General features: G+C 43.8%; 1 protein-coding gene across 6 annotated transcripts in view; it reads right to left on the bottom strand.

Moving 5' to 3' along the window:
- Positions 1 to 17,320, bottom strand: part of PHKA1 (phosphorylase kinase regulatory subunit alpha 1) — a 296,474-nt gene that overhangs the window by 259,136 nt on the left and 20,018 nt on the right. For 3 of the 6 annotated variants that reach the window (XM_059679283.1, XM_059679284.1, XM_059679285.1), the window contains exons 1-3: positions 14,623 to 15,179; positions 13,996 to 14,154; positions 2,192 to 2,239 (exon numbers count right to left, since the gene is read on the bottom strand). In XM_059679283.1, the coding sequence (XP_059535266.1) occupies positions 2,192 to 2,239; positions 13,996 to 14,154; positions 14,623 to 14,700 (285 nt within the window). In that variant the 5' untranslated portion in view covers positions 14,701 to 15,179. Of the gene's footprint in view, positions 1 to 2,191; positions 2,240 to 13,995; positions 14,155 to 14,622; positions 15,180 to 17,320 lie in introns of those variants that run through there. The other 3 variants (XM_059679281.1, XM_059679282.1, XM_059679280.1) reach the window with 3 other exon arrangements.

Raw genomic sequence — 17,320 nt, 5'->3', positions numbered from 1 at the left:
GGCCTGGGCAGGGGCGGAGTCAGCAATCGTGAGCAGCTGGGGGTCCCCTGTCCAGGCCTAATGCCTTGGCCAGAGGCGTTAGGTCTAGGCATGGGCGGAGTCAGCGATCGTAGGGAGCTGGGGGTCTCCTGCCCAGGCCCAATGCCTTGGCCAGAGGCATTAGGTCTGGGCAGGGGCGGAGCCTGCAACCGCGGGGAGCTGGGGGTCCCCTGCCCAGGCCTAAGGCCTTGGTCAGAGGCATTAGGTCTAGGCAGGGGCAGAACGGGAGATCGCGGGGAGCTGGGGGTCCCCTGCCCAGGCCTAATGCCTCGGCCAGAGGCGTTAGACTTGGGCAGGGGTGGAACCAGCCATCTCGGGGAGCATGGGCAGAGTCAGCAATCGTGAGCGGCTGGGGGTCCCCTGCCCAGGCCTAACGCCTTGGCCAGAGGCATTAGGCCTGGGAAGGGGCAGAGCCTGAAACCTTGGGCAGCTGGGGGTCCCCTGCCCAGGCCTAATGCGTTGGCCAGAGGCGTTAGGTCTAGGCAGGGGCGGAGTCAGTGATCGTAGGGAGCTGGGGGTCCCCTGCCCAGAGGCATTAGGCCTGGGCAGGGTCAGAGCCTGCAACTGCGGGGAGCTGGGGGTCCCCTGCCCAGGCCTAATGCCTTGGCCAGAGGCATTAGGCCTGGGCAGGGGCGGAGCCTGCAACCTTGGGAAGCTGGGGGTCCCCTGCCCAGTCCTAATGCCTTGGCCAGAGGCGTTAGGCCTGGGCAGGGGCAGAGTCAGCAATCGTGAGCAGCTGGGGGTCCCTGCCCAGGCCTAATGCCTTGGCCAGAGGCGTTAGGTCTAGGCAGGGGTGGAGTCAGCGATCGTAGGGAGCTGAGGGTCCCTGGCCCAGGCCTAATGCCTCTGCCTAATGCCTGGGCCAGAGGCATCAGGCCTGGGTGGGGGGCGGAGCTGGTGATTGGGGGGATATGAGGGTCCCCTGTCCAAGCCTGAAGCCTGGGTCAGAGGCGTCAGGCTTGGGCGGGGGGTGGAGCAAGTGATCAGAGGGAGATGAGGGTCCCCTGCACAGGCCTGATACCTGGGCCAGAGGCGTCAGGCCTGGGCAGGGGGGCGGAGCCAGCTATGGGAGGGAGATGGGGGTCCCCTGCCCAGGCCTTACACCTCTGGTGAAGGCATCAGTCCTGGGCAAGGGGCCAATCTGGCAATCAGAGGGTGATGGGGATTGACGCCTCTGGCCAAGGTGTCAGGCCTGGGCAAAGGTGGAGCCCGTGATCGGGGGAGATGGGGTTCCCCTGCCCAGGCCTGAAGCCTGGGCCAGAGGCGTCAAGCCTGGGGTGGGGTGCCAAGCCGCAGATTGGTGTCAACTACAGAGGAAGCACCTTTTCTGACCGCTCATTGGTTAAGCTCCCTGTATGCCACTGGTAATATTCTTAGTAACTTGGGTAATAAGAATCCAAAATGGTGATCTAGGGTTTTTCACCACACTACTGGTGAAAAAAACGAAGGTCCGCTGGTGGAGGGCTAAGAAATGTCATATCCTACCCTAGCCACTTTGGCTCAGTGGATAATGCCTTGGCCTGCCGATGGCAGAGTCTGGGTTCAATTCTGACCAAGGGCATGTACCTAAGTTGCAGGCTCCTCCCTGGCCAGGGCCCAGGTCAGGGCTCATGCAGGTGGCAACCAATCAAAGTGTTCCTCTCATTTTGATGTTTCTCTCTGTCTTTCCCTTTCTCTTTCACATTCTCTAAAAATCAATGGAAACATATCCTCAGGTGAGGATAAAAAAATAATAAAGAAATTATTATTATATGAAAGACACATCTTGAAAATGCCTTAAAAAAGTTGTCATTTTTTCATGGTGACGGGACTAGAGTCCGTGTTGATGAAAAAACCTTGCTGGCTGCGGTGACTGGCAGTAGCTGCAGCAGCGGGGTTATGGGGCTGGTTCCTTCCCCTGATAAGCCTGGTCACCTGCCACAAAGGGAGGCCAGACTGCGGCTTAGGCCCGCTCCCCAAGGGGAGCAGGGAGCGGGCCTAAGCTGTCAAAAGGACATCCCCTGAGGGCTCCCAGTATGTGAGAGGGGGCAGGCTGGGCTGAGGGACACTCCCCCCCCCCGTGCACAAATTTCATGCACCGGGCCTCTAATATATATATATATATTATTACAATGTGCTTTTATTAGAGAGGGAGCTGTTAACAATGGCATACCTGTCTGATCATGCAGTGCAGCAGCCCCCTCATCAGCTTCACTACACTCTGCAAAAATAAATGGAAACAAGACTATTATAAACATCCCTGGATGCAGGAATACTTACTCAGCAACTGCAATTGGTAGATGACCTTTGAGAACAAGTAACCCTATCCTGGGTTCCTATTTACATGGCATTTACTTTATAAATACACAGAAGAGTAGATGGCAGCTAAAAGTGGAATCAAAAGCTGCAGTTGGCAACTCCTTCAAGTTAAATAGTTCAAGTTCCAACAGGTTTATATAAAACTATTAGAGGACATGCCACCTGGAGAAAATGGGCAAGTCAGCTCAAAATTCATAAAGCTATGAGGGTATTCTAAAATACATCCTATGGCCTAGAAAAGCCAACATCATCACTGTTTTTTTTTTTTTCTAACTAGTCAATTCTTACCTTCAAAAGTCCACAGCAATAGTTTTCTGGACATTTTCTCTAAAGAATAAAATGATCTTCAATTCAGAAAAATTGTAAAGAGGAATTGTTAGTACAATGCAACTCCCTTTCTATAAAAAATAAATAAGCCACAAACTACTCAAGTCTTAAGTCATTATTTTACTTACGAGGGCCTAGCAATTTCTAAGGTGGTTTTCTAATCATAGTACTCCAAAATAATAATTAACAACTATGTACATACTAGTTGGTATAATATAATATAGTAATAATAATTATATTTAATTATAATATAGTGTAGTAATACGATATACTACACGATACTATAGTATACTAGTTATACTACATGACACCAGAAGGGCCCATCACCAGTGGCATGGATAGGCAATATGTTTTAGAAGAACATCACTGAACAGCTTCTCCATTTCTCTAAGTTTTCTGTGTCATAGTCCAGAAGAAATACAACCAGGATACTCCAAGGAATGCTGGCTCAGAGGTGGTTTAAGGACACCTCTGCAAAATAATTATTCTTTCAAAACATTCAAGCAATAGGCATGATAAAGATAAGTACCTATTAATTATGCTCTAACTCTTTATGAAATATTTTATTAAGAAAAAAATAACAACTGTTTCCTTGGGAGAGTATCTTTTAAAAGCCATTTCTATCTATAAATGGTTTCCTCCCCTTACAGATGAAGAAATTAGAGACAGAGAAAAAAGAGGTGGGGAGAGAGAGAGAGAAAGAGAGGGGGTGACAATGCATGATTCTGTCACCTTTTAAAGCATGAAGAATTTATTATAAAGTAATGAAACTGACAGCAACTCCTATAATAAAATCTCTATCACTATTCTGACCCTAATAAAAGACATCGTCTTTTAATATACCCTGTTACAGAAAGCATTTAACATACCCCTCATTCTGTGGGGAGACTTCATTCAATTCTGAATTATCTTCTACATGTCAAACATACAGAGTTCCATCAAATCCTTTCAAATCTCTTTGCCAAACTAGCTTTGCTATTCCCACCTACATGTTCTTTAATTTAAACAGAAAACCTGGGGAATCACGGACCAGGTAGAATGCCGGGAGCCGGTCCATCCTTGCTGTTTCAAGGGACCTGGCATATATGGCATACGGTTCTTAATATGTTTGCTCACCTTCTTGGCGCTGTGTTTTAACCAAAGCCACCTCTCCGAGAAAGGTTGAATCCCCAGGTAGGGATTTTCCCCTGAAGTTAGGTAGGGAATAAAACCCCTCAACTAAGTGCCAGGCGGGTAATTAATCCCTTTAACTACGAACAATCATGCTTAAACTACATAATCTTTTCTCCCTGGAATGGAGATAAGAAACGCCCTAACCTTTGTAATAGAGATTGATAGGATTGAATCAACTGGTATAAATACAGTTGTAACAAGACAGAAACACTCAGAACTTAGAACAGAATCAAGAAGACAGAACCTACATGGAGCCTAGAGACAGAAGAACTTCGCTGGAGAGAGCATGCCGGAGGATCCTGGAGAGGGACTGGCCTCGGAGCCTAGAGACAGAGCCTAGCGGGAGAACATGGCAAGGGATCCTGGACTGAACCTGACTGCGGAGATTGGCAGGAGAACCTGACTGGAACCTGGACACTGAACCTGACTGGAGAGCCTGGACAGAACCTGGCTGGAGAACCTAGCGAGGGAACATGGCTACAGAACCTCGCTGGAGATCCGAAGCAGAACCTCTCTGGAGATCCGGGCTAGAGATCCTGGCTAGGTTGCTGATCAACTGAACGCTGTCTCCATGTCATTCCTTCTTCGCTGACTCCGTCCACGCCTTTGGGGACCCCTGGACCTGCTGGGGTTGGACCCCGGCACACGGACCAGGTAGAAAATTCATGATTGCCATCCATTTTTGTCCTCCTGAAATGGCCATTGTCAGCCATTTCTATCACCAAGTTCCAACTTCCAAGTCAGAATAGGATAAAATTAATAGGAAACATGGGGAGGTAAAAATAAGAGGAGGTATCTGTACTTTGTATTCCCCAAAACTGGCCATATTATCATGTAGGGGTAGTAGGTGGTATTGATTATATGTTTATTGATTATATGGTATTGATTATATGTTTATTCACATAAAGTGACACCCTCCTCTCATCTACTTTTTTTGAGGATAATAGATCTATGTATTTGTGAATTGATTATGTAAGGGTATAGAGTGGAACCTCAGTTCTCAAACTTAATTTGTACTGCAAGGCTGTTCAAAGAGCTAACTGTTCTAAAACTGAATCATTTTTCCCCATTAGAAATAATGTAAATGGAATTAATTTGTTCCAGACCCCCAAATGATTCTTTGTTTTAACCTTTCTTATATACAGAATATATCTAATGTATTGTTTAATGTATAAATGAATACTTATTTTCTTAAATTTATTGGTCTAAATCTAACCCCTACCAGCCTTAAACGAATAACTTTCAGCAGTCTTTCTAGGCGTGTCTTTCAGGAGGTCAGCATTCGGCATCTCTGCTTGCAATCACTGGCTAATTTATCCAAATCAACAGCAGTTTTTCTGCCTCTTCAATTGCCTGTGATCATTGTTTCTTTCACTCCATTAGCAACATTAGCACACTTGATGGTCTCCTTACATTTTAAATTTGTGCTAATCTTACATTTCGCCAGCAACAAACAAACAAAAAAACCACACAAAAATATTCATAGCACAATTTCCTGGGACGTTAGCAGTAAACTGACTCATACTGGCACATTCTCTCCTTTGTTTGAGACATGTTTTCCATGAACTTGATCAAGAACTGAATTGTTGGAGATGAGAGACATTCGAGAACTGAGGTTTGACTCTTTAACTATGTACCACCATTATCTATGTAAATATTAGTATCTCTCTCTCCAGGTATATATATATATAATCAGATGTGTAATGTTTCAGCATCTAAAACATTCAAAGCATGAGGATGGCAGCACAGGAAAACATGGTACTTGAATATTCCCACACCACATCAAAATTACAACTGAAATACAGAGCAACCATCATTCAGAATCCCCTGAATTCTGGCTGAATGAAAGTCCTACAACTAGAGAAGTAAAGAAGAAAGCACACTGAGACTGGCAAGAGGGATGGAAGTGTGGAACAACTGGTCCAAAACCCACATTTGGCATTTTTTTTAATCCAGAGGGATATCTTGACTGCGGAGGCCTCCTGTGAGGAGCAAAACGTCCCAGCCCCACACCAGACCCATCTACCCAGGGTTACAGGGCTGGGAAGAGAAGTCCCCATAACCTTGGGCTGTAAAAGCCAGCTAGGATTGTGGCTGAGTGAAATAGAGACTGCTGGAGACCCAGACAGCTCCTCTTAAAGGGCCAGCACATGGACTTAATCAGACTCAGTCCCTCTGAGCTCCAGCTCTGGGGCAGCAGCTTGAAAGGATACAGGGACATATGGGGAGGAACTAAAATACCTGGCATCACGGCAAGAACTTGGGGGCAGCTTTCAGCTTTCTCCCAGACAAAAGTGCTCCCAGAGGTAATTTTTCCTATGATGAGACTTCCCGTGCAACAGAGCTGAGTGCCAGGTGCCATATCTGACTCTTCATAAACCTAGCTCTCGCTGTTCACCACCCTGGTGATTCCCTGAGACCCCCATCTCACCCAATTTGCAGCCCCACCCAAGCTGTTTGCAGAGGCTTTTCCATATGAATGGCCTGTCCTGGCTCAAGCTTCAGACTTTTCCTAAAATCTCTCAAACAAGTAGCAGCTGGACTCAGTATGCCCCATACCTCTTGATAAGCAGACCCCAAGCCCAGAATTAGCAGCAGCCTCCTAAAGTTCACAGTTTGGCTTCTCCTGAGCACCTCCAAGCCCAACACAAGAAACGGCCATATGCAGATCACTATGTAGCTTATGCCGGGTGGCCACAGGCAGGGCACAGGCAATGGTGGACTTTGCACCTCCCGGAAGGCCTCCAGAGCCAGTAGACCTGGTGGACAGCTTCAGACCATGCCAGATTACAACTCTACACATCCGCGAGTGACAAACTCAAGGGGCAGACTCGGTGAGCACCAAAGACCCACTGAAGCAAGTCCTGCTCCATAGGGGTACCTCCTGCACAGCAGCTCTTCCACTGTAGTCGCAGCTGGTCCTCACAGCCAATTGGTGGGGGCCCAGTTTCTCCCAGTGATTCCAACAGCAATCAAGGCTCAACTACAAGACTGTGCACACAGCCCACACAGGGGTGCACCTAGAGTGTCCAGCTCAGGTGACTGGGAAGGGTGAGCCACTGGGCCCTACAGGACACCTAATATATAAGGCCACTCTATCAATTCCAGGTGACATAGCAGTTCTACCTAATACATAGAAACAAACACAGGGAAGCAGACAAAATGCAGAGACAAAGAAACATGTTGTGAATGAAAGAACAGAAGAAATATCCAGAAAAAGAACTTAATGAAATGGAAGCAAGCAAACTACCAGATACAGAGTTCAAAACATTGGTTGTAAGTATGCTCAAGGAATTTAATGAAAGCTTCAAGGCACTTAGTGAGAATTTCAAGGATCTTAATAAGAACACCAAATACATAAAAAAGGACCAATCAGAAATGAAGGATACACTAACTGAAATGAAGAATAATTTACAGGGAATCAACCATAGAGTAGAATCATACCAGTGATTTGGAATATGAGGAAGCAAAAAACACCCAATCAGAAGGGAAAAAAGAAAAAAAGAACCCAAAAATATGAAGATAGTGTAAGGAGCCTTTGGGACAACTTCAAGCACATGAACATTCACATCATGGGGTGCTAGAAGGAGAAAAGAGGGAGCAAGAAATTGATAACCTATTTGAAAAAATAATGACAAAACTTCCCCTACCTGGTGAAAGAAAAAGACTTACAAGTCCAGGAAGCACAGAGAGTCCCAAAAGAAGAGGAACCCAAAGAGGCCCACACCAAGACACATCATAATTAAAATGCTAAGGGTTAAAGACAAAGAGAATCTTAAAAGCAGCAAGAGAAAAGCAGTTAGTTGCCTACAAGGGTGCACCTACATGACTGTCAGCTGACTTCTCAACAAAACTTTGCAGGCCAGAAGGGAGTGGCAAGAAATATTCAAAGTGATGAATAGCAAGGACATACAACCAAGATCACTCTACCCAGCAAAGCTAACATTTAGAACTGAAGGTCAGATAAAGAGCTTCACAGACAAGAAAAAGCTAAAGAAATTCATCACCAACAAACCAGTATTAATTACATGAAATGTGGAAGGGAGGAGGAGGAGGAGAAGAGGAGAAGAGGAAGAAAAAGATTAAAAATATGAAAAATAAAATGGCAATAAATACATATCTATCAACAATTGAATCTAAAAATCAAAATAAACAAGTAATTTAATGAACAAAATAAATTGATTAATAAAATAGAACCAGAGGTATGGAAACATGGAACAGGCTGATGAATTTCAGAGGGAAGGCGGGGGGTGGGTTGGAAAAGAGATTAAGCAAAGAACTTATATTGCATATTTACATTACCTATGGTCAGACAATAGGGTAGTGAAGGCGTGAGGAGGATTGGGAACCGGGTGGAAGGGCACAATGGGTGGAAAAAATGGAGACATCTGTAATACTCTCAATAATAAAGATTTTAAATAAATTTTAAAAATAAAATATTTAAAGCATTCTATCAGGCTTTGTGGAACATAATGACAAGGGAGATAGGACAAACATTTTTTTAAAAAAACTGAAAATGGAACTCCCATTTGACCCTGTGATCCCACTTCTAGGAATATATCCCAAGAAACCAGAAACACCAATCAGAAAGGATATATGCACCCCTATGTTCATAGCAGCACAATTCACCATAGCTAAGATCTGGAAACAGCCTAAGTGCCCATCAGTAGATGAATGGATTAGAAAACTGTGGTACATCTACACGATGGAATACTATGCTGCTGTAAAAAAGAAGGAACTCTTACCATTTGCAACAGCATGGATGGAACTGGAGAGCATTATGCTAAGTGAAAGAAGCCAGTCAATAAAGGAAAAATACCACATGATCTCACTCATTCATGGATAATAGAGACCATTATAAACTTTTGAACAATAATAGATACAGAGGCAGAGCTGCCTCAAACAGATTGTCAAACTGCAGCGGGAAGGCCGGGGAGGGTTGGGGGGCAGGAGGTAGGGGGGTAAGAGATCAACTAAAGGACTTGTATGCATGCATATAAGCATAACCAATGGACATAAGACACTGGGGGATAGGGGAGGCTAGGGGACTGTCTAGGGCGGGGGGATAAAATGGACACATATGTAATACCCTTTGTAATACTTTAAGCAATAAAAAAATAAAAATAAAAATAAAAAAATAAAAAATAAAAAAACCACACATACACACATACATACACACACACACACACACACACACACACCCCACTATAAACATGTCTACTTATTAATTCCTAGTTATCCTTTAAAACCCAACTCCTCTGACTCTTTCCTTGCCTTGTTCAAGGGAATTGGAAATTCATACCTCCCACAGAACTTTGTACTTATCTCCTCCATACATAGTACCTCCAATATCTGTCCTAATGTTTTGTAACTATTTGTTTATATGTCTGTCTCCCCTATCAAACTATGAATTCCTTAAGAAAAATGCTACAAGAAATACACCTTTATATCAATGGACTAAGCACATTATATTTTGTGTGTGTGTGTGTGTATGTATATATATATACATGTATACATATATATGTATGTGTGTGTGTGTATATGTATATATATATATACATATATACATATATATATATATATATATATATATATTTATTTATTTATTTATTTTTCCATGCCTGCAAGTAACTCTCAAATGGCTTGTCAAATAAGTGGTATGCACATGCACATGCTTAAAGAGAAGGAAGATGCGAATATGTCAAAATGTTAACAATTAGTGAATGTAGGTAAAGAGTACATGCAAATGTGTTTACTCTTCCTACAACTTTTCTACACATTAAAAATTTCAAATATAAAAATTCAGAGTTAAATATAAACATTTTGTTCCATTTTGTCTATCACAGGGCCTGGCACATGACAATTACACAAAATCTTCTACTTGAAAATGGAAAAAAGAAAAACCCACACAGACCATAAGTAATCCAGAAATCCCAAGAAAATAGTCCTGAAAAAGAAATGATCACTGAGTGGTCTGTGAGGACAGGAGTTACAGAAAAAGTGGGATTGGGGCTGGGCTTTGAAAGGAGTGCATTAGCTCAGATTAGAAGGGAACATGCATTACCAATGGAAGAAGTTCATAAAAAAAATTTGGTGGCTTCCATGTAGGAAAAATTTTAAAAAGACTCAATCAATCTGAAGTCATTAGACTGAGGTTGTATTCATACCGCCACTAAATCCCAACCTGCTTCAATCCCTTCACTTGTAAGTTTGGAAAATAATACCTAACTTACAGGGTGTTGTGAGAATAAAATGCTAGTAATTATGGGGAAGTACATAGTACAATGAAAAGTATTTACACAAATGTCAGGTATTTTTATTAAGGAATTGTTAAAGTAATAAAGATACCAATCTGGCTGGAACTGAGGGTAGAATGCAGGTTACCATCATGACATAATATTGGCTAGGACTAAACTCTAGAGTTTTTCCTATCAATCCAAAACATTTAGATTTTACTTGATTGGAAATGAGAGCCACAGAAAGATTGTTGAGAGTGGAAATAATATACTTTAAGTGTGGTTTTCACAACAGTGTTAAATGATCAAGGTTTAGGCTAGAGTTGAGGCAGAAGGGACAAGAAAGGAGGGGATGGATTCAAGAAAAATTATAAGAATCAACAGACTTTGGTCTGCATGTATCAAAAGCCAAAGGAGGTCAATCAAAAGTCACCCTAATGACAGCATTTTGAACACTGTTTTATAGAACACTAGTCTAGGAAATTCTTAAAAGGCTGTAAAATTCACTCCTATCTTAGATTCCAAATGCACTTTATTATGCTTTAGTATATCAAAGGCTCTGAGAAATTATGGAGTAAAGAAATCTTCTGTTTAACATAGCCCCAAACTTAACTGACCTAGTGTTCCATAGAACACATGATAGAAAATGCTCTAAGTAATGTCGCCCAGGTAACCAGTACACTGAAGACACAATAAGAGAAAACACAATGCTTAGTGAGTTGCTGTTGTTTGATAGTCCATTTTGTTTGCTGAAGGTGTTTCAGACATAATGAATTTGAGAAGCTACATGATATGCAGGGTCAATTGATCAGAAGACTAATGAAAATCATGGTTTGACATTAAAGTGATGTCAGAGTTAAAGATGAAGCTTTGGAAGTCATTCTTTTTACATGCAAACGTAATAGTTAAAGTCATGGCAAAAAAAAATAAGAGATTACACAAAGAGAATAAAATTGAGCCAGAAGTAGAACTGAAGGCAGCCACAGAGCAATCTCTATTTGTGTTACTATTTATTTTTATGGGTGTGAGTGAATATATATGAGACTAAGAAAAAAGAACATTTGAAAAGCATGTATGTGCATAATTCTATTCTCAATCTAGGATAGAATTGCCACCTAAACCCTTGTAACTTTTTCATCCAGAATTCTCTTTAGTTCTGACATTATTTTTCAGAGTTAAACAAAGGTGAGAGTTGGAAGGAAGGGTAGAAATGGTTAATAATCAAAGGTTTGGGAAAATCCACACAGTAATTGGAAAACCTGTTTTAAATTGACAGTTGATGGGAATTTAACCCATGGATTTATTGGATTTAATCTATGCTCATTTATTGTCCATAGATAAGTGGTTATTATCCCTGGCTGTACTTTAGAATAACTTGGGTAGTTTGTTTAAAATATGCATGCCCCCCCCCCCCCGCCTCTACTTTAAGAGATTTATCTAAATTGTTCTAGGATGAGCTGCAGTAATGATATTTCCTAAAAAGCTTCCAAAGTGATTCCATTGTACAGCCAGAGGTTAGAAATACTCATGTAGACTAGTGACAAATATAGTTCACTGCCTATTTTTGTAAATAAATGCCTACTAGAACATAACCGTACTCATTCATTTATGTATTGTCTCTGGCTGCTTTTGTTCATTAATGGAAGAACTGAATAGTTGGGTAGACACCACATGTGACCCTCAGTGCTGAAAATATTTACTATCTAGCCTTTTACAGAGATGGGTTTGTGAGCCCTGGTCTGAATTCACTTTTGAGTCAGGTTTGAGAAAAAAATTAAAATTTTACAATTCCCAGAGAATGTGTTTCTTTTTTGAAGATGTTTACTATTGCCATAATGTTTTTGAGACATTCCAAAGTTATTATCATATGGTAAATATTTGGGGGATATATAAAAAACTATTTAACAGAGCATTAAAATTTTAGAATGAACAATTCAATTTTCCCCTTCCTCTATTAAATTCTTTCTACCTGGGGCACTTAAGGAAAAATGTCAACTTTGCAGAATGATTAGTCGACAAGAAGACATAAGATTTCTTCTAATAGTACTAGTATTTTAAAAAACTGGTTAAATTTTACTGAGTGTGGAATTGGGTGTTATTCTATTAATATTTATTTCTAGTAAAATAAAATAGGTCAATGGGGGGGAAGGAGACATATGTAATACTATATGTAATACTTTAAACAATAAAGAATTTAAAAATAAAATAAACTACTGAGATCAATGTAGCAAAACATTAGAGTAGGATATAGGATTTGAGAGGGGGAAAGAATAATATTACAGGTAATTTTTAACGGTTCTCTAAATTTTGCAAATTCATACAATGGTTATATATTATTTATGTAAGTCATAAAAAATATTGATCTATACTTCCTGGGCTAGAGCAAAAGCTCCAACAATTTTTTTCTGGTGGGCCTAAGCACCTCTCATTGATGGCTTGAAAGAATAACAAATGCCTGCTATTGTGGAGGATAAAACAATGAAACTTCCCTATTGCCAAGAACTGCAACCCACAGCATGTTGGTGCCCTTAATCTCAATATCCTATATAATAAAGGGTAATGTGCAAATCAACCGAACAGCAGAATGACCAGTCACTATGATGCGCACTGACCACCAGGGGGCATACGCTCCCACAGGGGGAGCACCACTCAGCCACAAGCTGGGCTGACAGCTGGTGAGTGCAGCAGCCTGCCTCCGCAGCAGCAGCACTAAGGATGTCGGACTTTGGCTTAAGCCAGCTTCCCGTGGGGAGTGGGCCTAAGCCATCAGTTGGAAATCCCCCAAGGGCTCCTGGACTGCAAAAGGACGCAGGCTGGGCTGAGGGACTCCTCCATACTCCCTGAGTGCACGAATCTCACGCACCAGGCCTCTAGTTCTGATCTGTAGAAAACTAGAGCTCAGGTTGCCTAAGTCTGAGAGACACCACTTGAGAAAATGGCTGATATAAAGAGAATCTTACCCACTTTGGAAAAGAATTCACATGCAACTTACAACTGACAGCAGAGTATCTTTTTTTTTTTTAATATATTTTATTGATTTTTTACAGAGAGGAAGGGAGAGAGATAGAGAGTTAGAAACATCGATGAGAGAGAAACATCGATCAGCTGCCTCCTGCACATCTCCTACTGGGGATATGCCCGCAACCCAGGTACATGCCCTTGACCGGAATCGAACCCGGGACCTTTCAGTCCACAGGCCGACGCTCTATCCACTGAGCCAAACCGGTTTCGGCAGCAGAGTATCTTAACATTAAGATTCCTATTAGCCCAGAATATTGTTTTCTTGGCCATTCAAAAGAACAAAGCACCCTGTTTTTAAACAATTTCATAAAGGATGCTTCTTCATTGAGGGAAAGGGCCTTAAAAGTTGGCTTAAAGGCATTTGTTGATTTTGCTGGGGAAGAGGGGGTAGGCATAGCTCTCAAACAGTGGTCATAAGTATAAAAATCAACAAATAAACAGTCTTTACTTGTGTCAGGTTGGTAAGGTCTGACAATCTGTCAGTCACCCTCAAACAAATATCACTATCATTTTCAAAAATAAAGTCAAATGGTATATACCTGCCACCAAACATTCTTCTCAATGAGAATAAATATGCTGGAGACTGCAAAAGACATTTACTTAGAAAGAGGATATACATTTTAGCACAGATCCCACGACAGTATTTTCCACTGTAACAGAACAGACTGTGCCCACTTCCCCTGAATCAGCAAGTTTCAAGTTTCCACTTCAAAAATATTCAGCACAATACAGGAAAGAGTTTTGGAACGTAATTTTAGGAAGGTGAAAAAAGGGGGGGGGGGGAGAAAGGCAAAATACAGTTCTATTATTCCTATGGGCTAGGCTACATGTTCTTTCAATTCCCCCTCCGCTACCCACACACCACACAGCTCCAGATCTCTTTATATTTTTATTTTATTACCTGCTCCAGTTCATAGGCCTTTGCCTTATCCTCATCACGGTCTGCATTCTTCCGATAGGCCAGGCCCAAACCCCACACAGCCAAGATGCTGTACACATTATCCCGGACCCAGGCATCTTTCTGATCATAGCTGGCTGGAAGCAAGCCAGTCACGGGATTCTGCAAAGCCAAGAAAAAGAGGACAGGCAGGTATCCATAGGCTGTTAATATTAGGAAACAATATCAAATGGCATACTTAGGGACTTTGGTCTAATTTCTACTTCCCTATTCCTGAGTATTATACCCCCCTTTCTTCTGACCAAGTACAAACAAATGCTATCTTGAATAGGGGGAAAGAGCTGTTTGAAAACTTACAAGTCTGAAAAGAAAGTCAATGTTTTAACTTTCCAGTTAGAATGAGCTACCAACGATAAACCAGCATTAAAGAAGTATTAAAAATATAATTAACAGTATATACAAAGTACCTCAGATCTTCACAATAGTGTAGTCTTAAAATTACTAAATGTTCCCCTGCTTTCTTTGGCAGGAGGGGAAGAACGGTGACACACACACACATTCACCGAGGGTCTCCATCCAAGCTATCACGCTGCACACATCTTCAGTGACTACAGGTAACACTTAACTTACCTGATGGCACAGGATGGTCTGATGCACCAGCCTAGCATAGCCGTCCAGCCGAACCCCCGAGTTACTCCGGCTCCTCATCGTGCCGCTTCCAGTCTCCTCAGTGAAACCGCTAGGGTGCCGGGTGCCACAGGGGCCTTCGGTCCTCCCAGGAAGGAGGCTCCAACGCAGCTGCACCCGCCCTGTGGGAAGCCCGAGTAGCAGCCTCCTGCAGAGCCGTCCCAACGCTCAGGCCTGGGCCAGCTGTCTGGGTCACGGCGGTCTCTGGAGCCCACCACACGCCCGCCCGCGCACCCGCGCAGCCTCCTGAAGTCTGGGCCCTAGCGCTGCCCTCTCCCAACCTTACGCCAGGCTGACCTCCTCCGCTCAACTCCGGGAGACTGCCCTGGCCCACAGCACACACACACGCCCCTCCTCCCTCCAGCAGCTGGTCCCCCTCTCAGCACCGCCTCCACCTAGCTGGAGCCGCCAGCAGGAGGCGGGGCGGGCTCCTGGGGTCCTGGCAGCTGCGAGCTGTTTCCCCTCAGCCTGCGCGCCTGTCCCGCCCACGTGCGTCCCCGGCACGCACGCCCCGCAGCAAAGGATGTGTCAGGGCAGGCAACGTGATTTCAGAGGTTTATTTTCGACACTTTGAGTATTTCAGTTTTCCCCACTGGCTGTGCAGTCAGGATGTTGAGGCGGCTGTTTCTTTTTGTTTTGTGGGGGTTTTTTTCTGCTAAACTATTTTTAGGAGCCCACAGTGACTTCAAACCTAAGAAGAAAGGCACACATTTGCATTCAAGGCCTAAAGAACGAGAATTTCCAGAATGGTAATTTCCGGGTCTTTAATGTATTTTATACTTTTGACTAAAAACTCGGATTAAATTCCTCACTCCGAACCAAACCAAACACGGAAGAACTCCCCCGGGTACTTTATTTTCTTAGAAACTGGCGAATCTGTGGGCCTGGGAAGGCGGGCACAGCGGTGAGCTTTGAGGAAGCCAGTGACCGCGGGAACCTGGGCTGGGGTGGGGTGGGGAGCGGTGCCTTATAATTACATTGGATGAAAGAGGTTTTATAAGTGATTTGGAAGGCTCCCTCGTGTACACGTAAGTCACACGGGCCAGGCAACAGACTCAGGTGAAAATAAAAGGGAGAAAGGGAGGCTAGAAAAGAAGCCTGCAAATAATGCTCACTCCTCACTGGCCGCCAGTTGTCACCGCCCCCCCCCCCCCCCGTTTTTTGCTACCTGTTTACTGCCCCCAACCCCCACCTCTTGAGCTCAGCTCATTCAAAGACCCTGCAGGCCTTTCAAGGCTTGGTTTAAGTACCACCTGCTCTCAAAATTGCAGGGTTAACAGAATTAGACCTTTCAATTCCCAACTCTAATAATCTGTGATTCTAAGCCTTCCCTAGCCGCCTCACTCAGGCCACAGTGATTTTGCATTTATTTACATTTTTATTTCTCTAAATTTAGTCTCTCTTTCTAAGCTTACTCCATCCCAACCCCCATTCTCACCGGCTCCCAAATTAGCATAAAGGCAGCCACCTCAGAGGTGACTAGCAAATATTTGGTAAGGATGACAGTTATACACAGTAATAGACAGAATTTTCAAGCAAATACTTTCCATTACATTCATTAGCTACGCAAATGCTGTGACTGACACATAAGCCACTTCAAAGCCCAGGTGCACAGGGGGAGAACAAGTCTTTCCTAGCACATTGCGTACCGCATAGAAATCTCTAAGACATACGCCAGGGACCGCACGTTTTTGGGCAAACTGCACGTTATTTAAATCATCATAATGCACTTTAGGTGTTGTTTTTTAATAATTATAACATTTTTATTTACAAAAACAATTAAACAATTAAAGTTCCTAGTACTTTTTTAACGTATGGTACTGCGTAAAACATTTTCCTCTATGAAGAGGGACCAAACAAAATTTACATAAGTATCTAGATTCGCTCCTTTTTCCATGGGTGTGAAAAACGAGAACACTCGTGAGTGGTCCTTAACATATGGCACGCGAAACACGAGAAAACTCCTGAGCCGTACGAAATGTGCTAGGAAAGCTAGTTCATGTTGAATGAAAGAACACTTTCCCAACCCTGCTCTGCCCCTAACTCCCTGATATCTTCCCCTTAGCCTGTAGCCTCAAAAGCTCTTTCTCTATCCTTGTCCACTTCAAGGTACTGCCCTCTCTTTTTCTTTACCGCACCATCATGGGGTGGGTGGGTGGGTGGGTGGAGAGATCAACCAAAGAACTTGTATGCATACTAGAGGCCTGGTGCATGAAATTAGTGCAAGGGGGGGGATCCCCTCAGCCCAGCCTGCACCCTCTCACAATCCGGGACCGCTGGCTCCTAACTGCTCACCTGCCTGCCTGCCTGATCGCCCCTACTGGCCTACCTGCCAGCCTGATCACCCCTAACCGCCTCTGCCTGCCAGCCTGGTCACCCCCAACTGCACCCCCACCAACCTGGTCACCCCAACTGACCCCCCGCCAGCCTGGTCGCCCATAACTACCCCCCTGCCAGCCTGGCCACCCCCAACTGCCCCCCTGCCAACCTGGTCACCCCTTGCTGCCCCCCTCTGCCGGCCTGGTCACCCTTAACTGCACCCCACTGCTGACCTGGTCACCCCCAACTGACCCCCTGCTGGCCTGGTCACCCCAACTGCCCCCACTGCTGGCCTTGTTGCCCCCAACTGCTCCCCTGCTGG

The sequence above is a fragment of the Myotis daubentonii genome, chromosome X (genome assembly GCF_963259705.1).
Source record: "Myotis daubentonii chromosome X, mMyoDau2.1, whole genome shotgun sequence".
Lineage (NCBI taxonomy): Eukaryota > Metazoa > Chordata > Mammalia > Chiroptera > Vespertilionidae > Myotis > Myotis daubentonii.
This window is presented reverse-complemented; position numbering and strand designations above follow the sequence as displayed.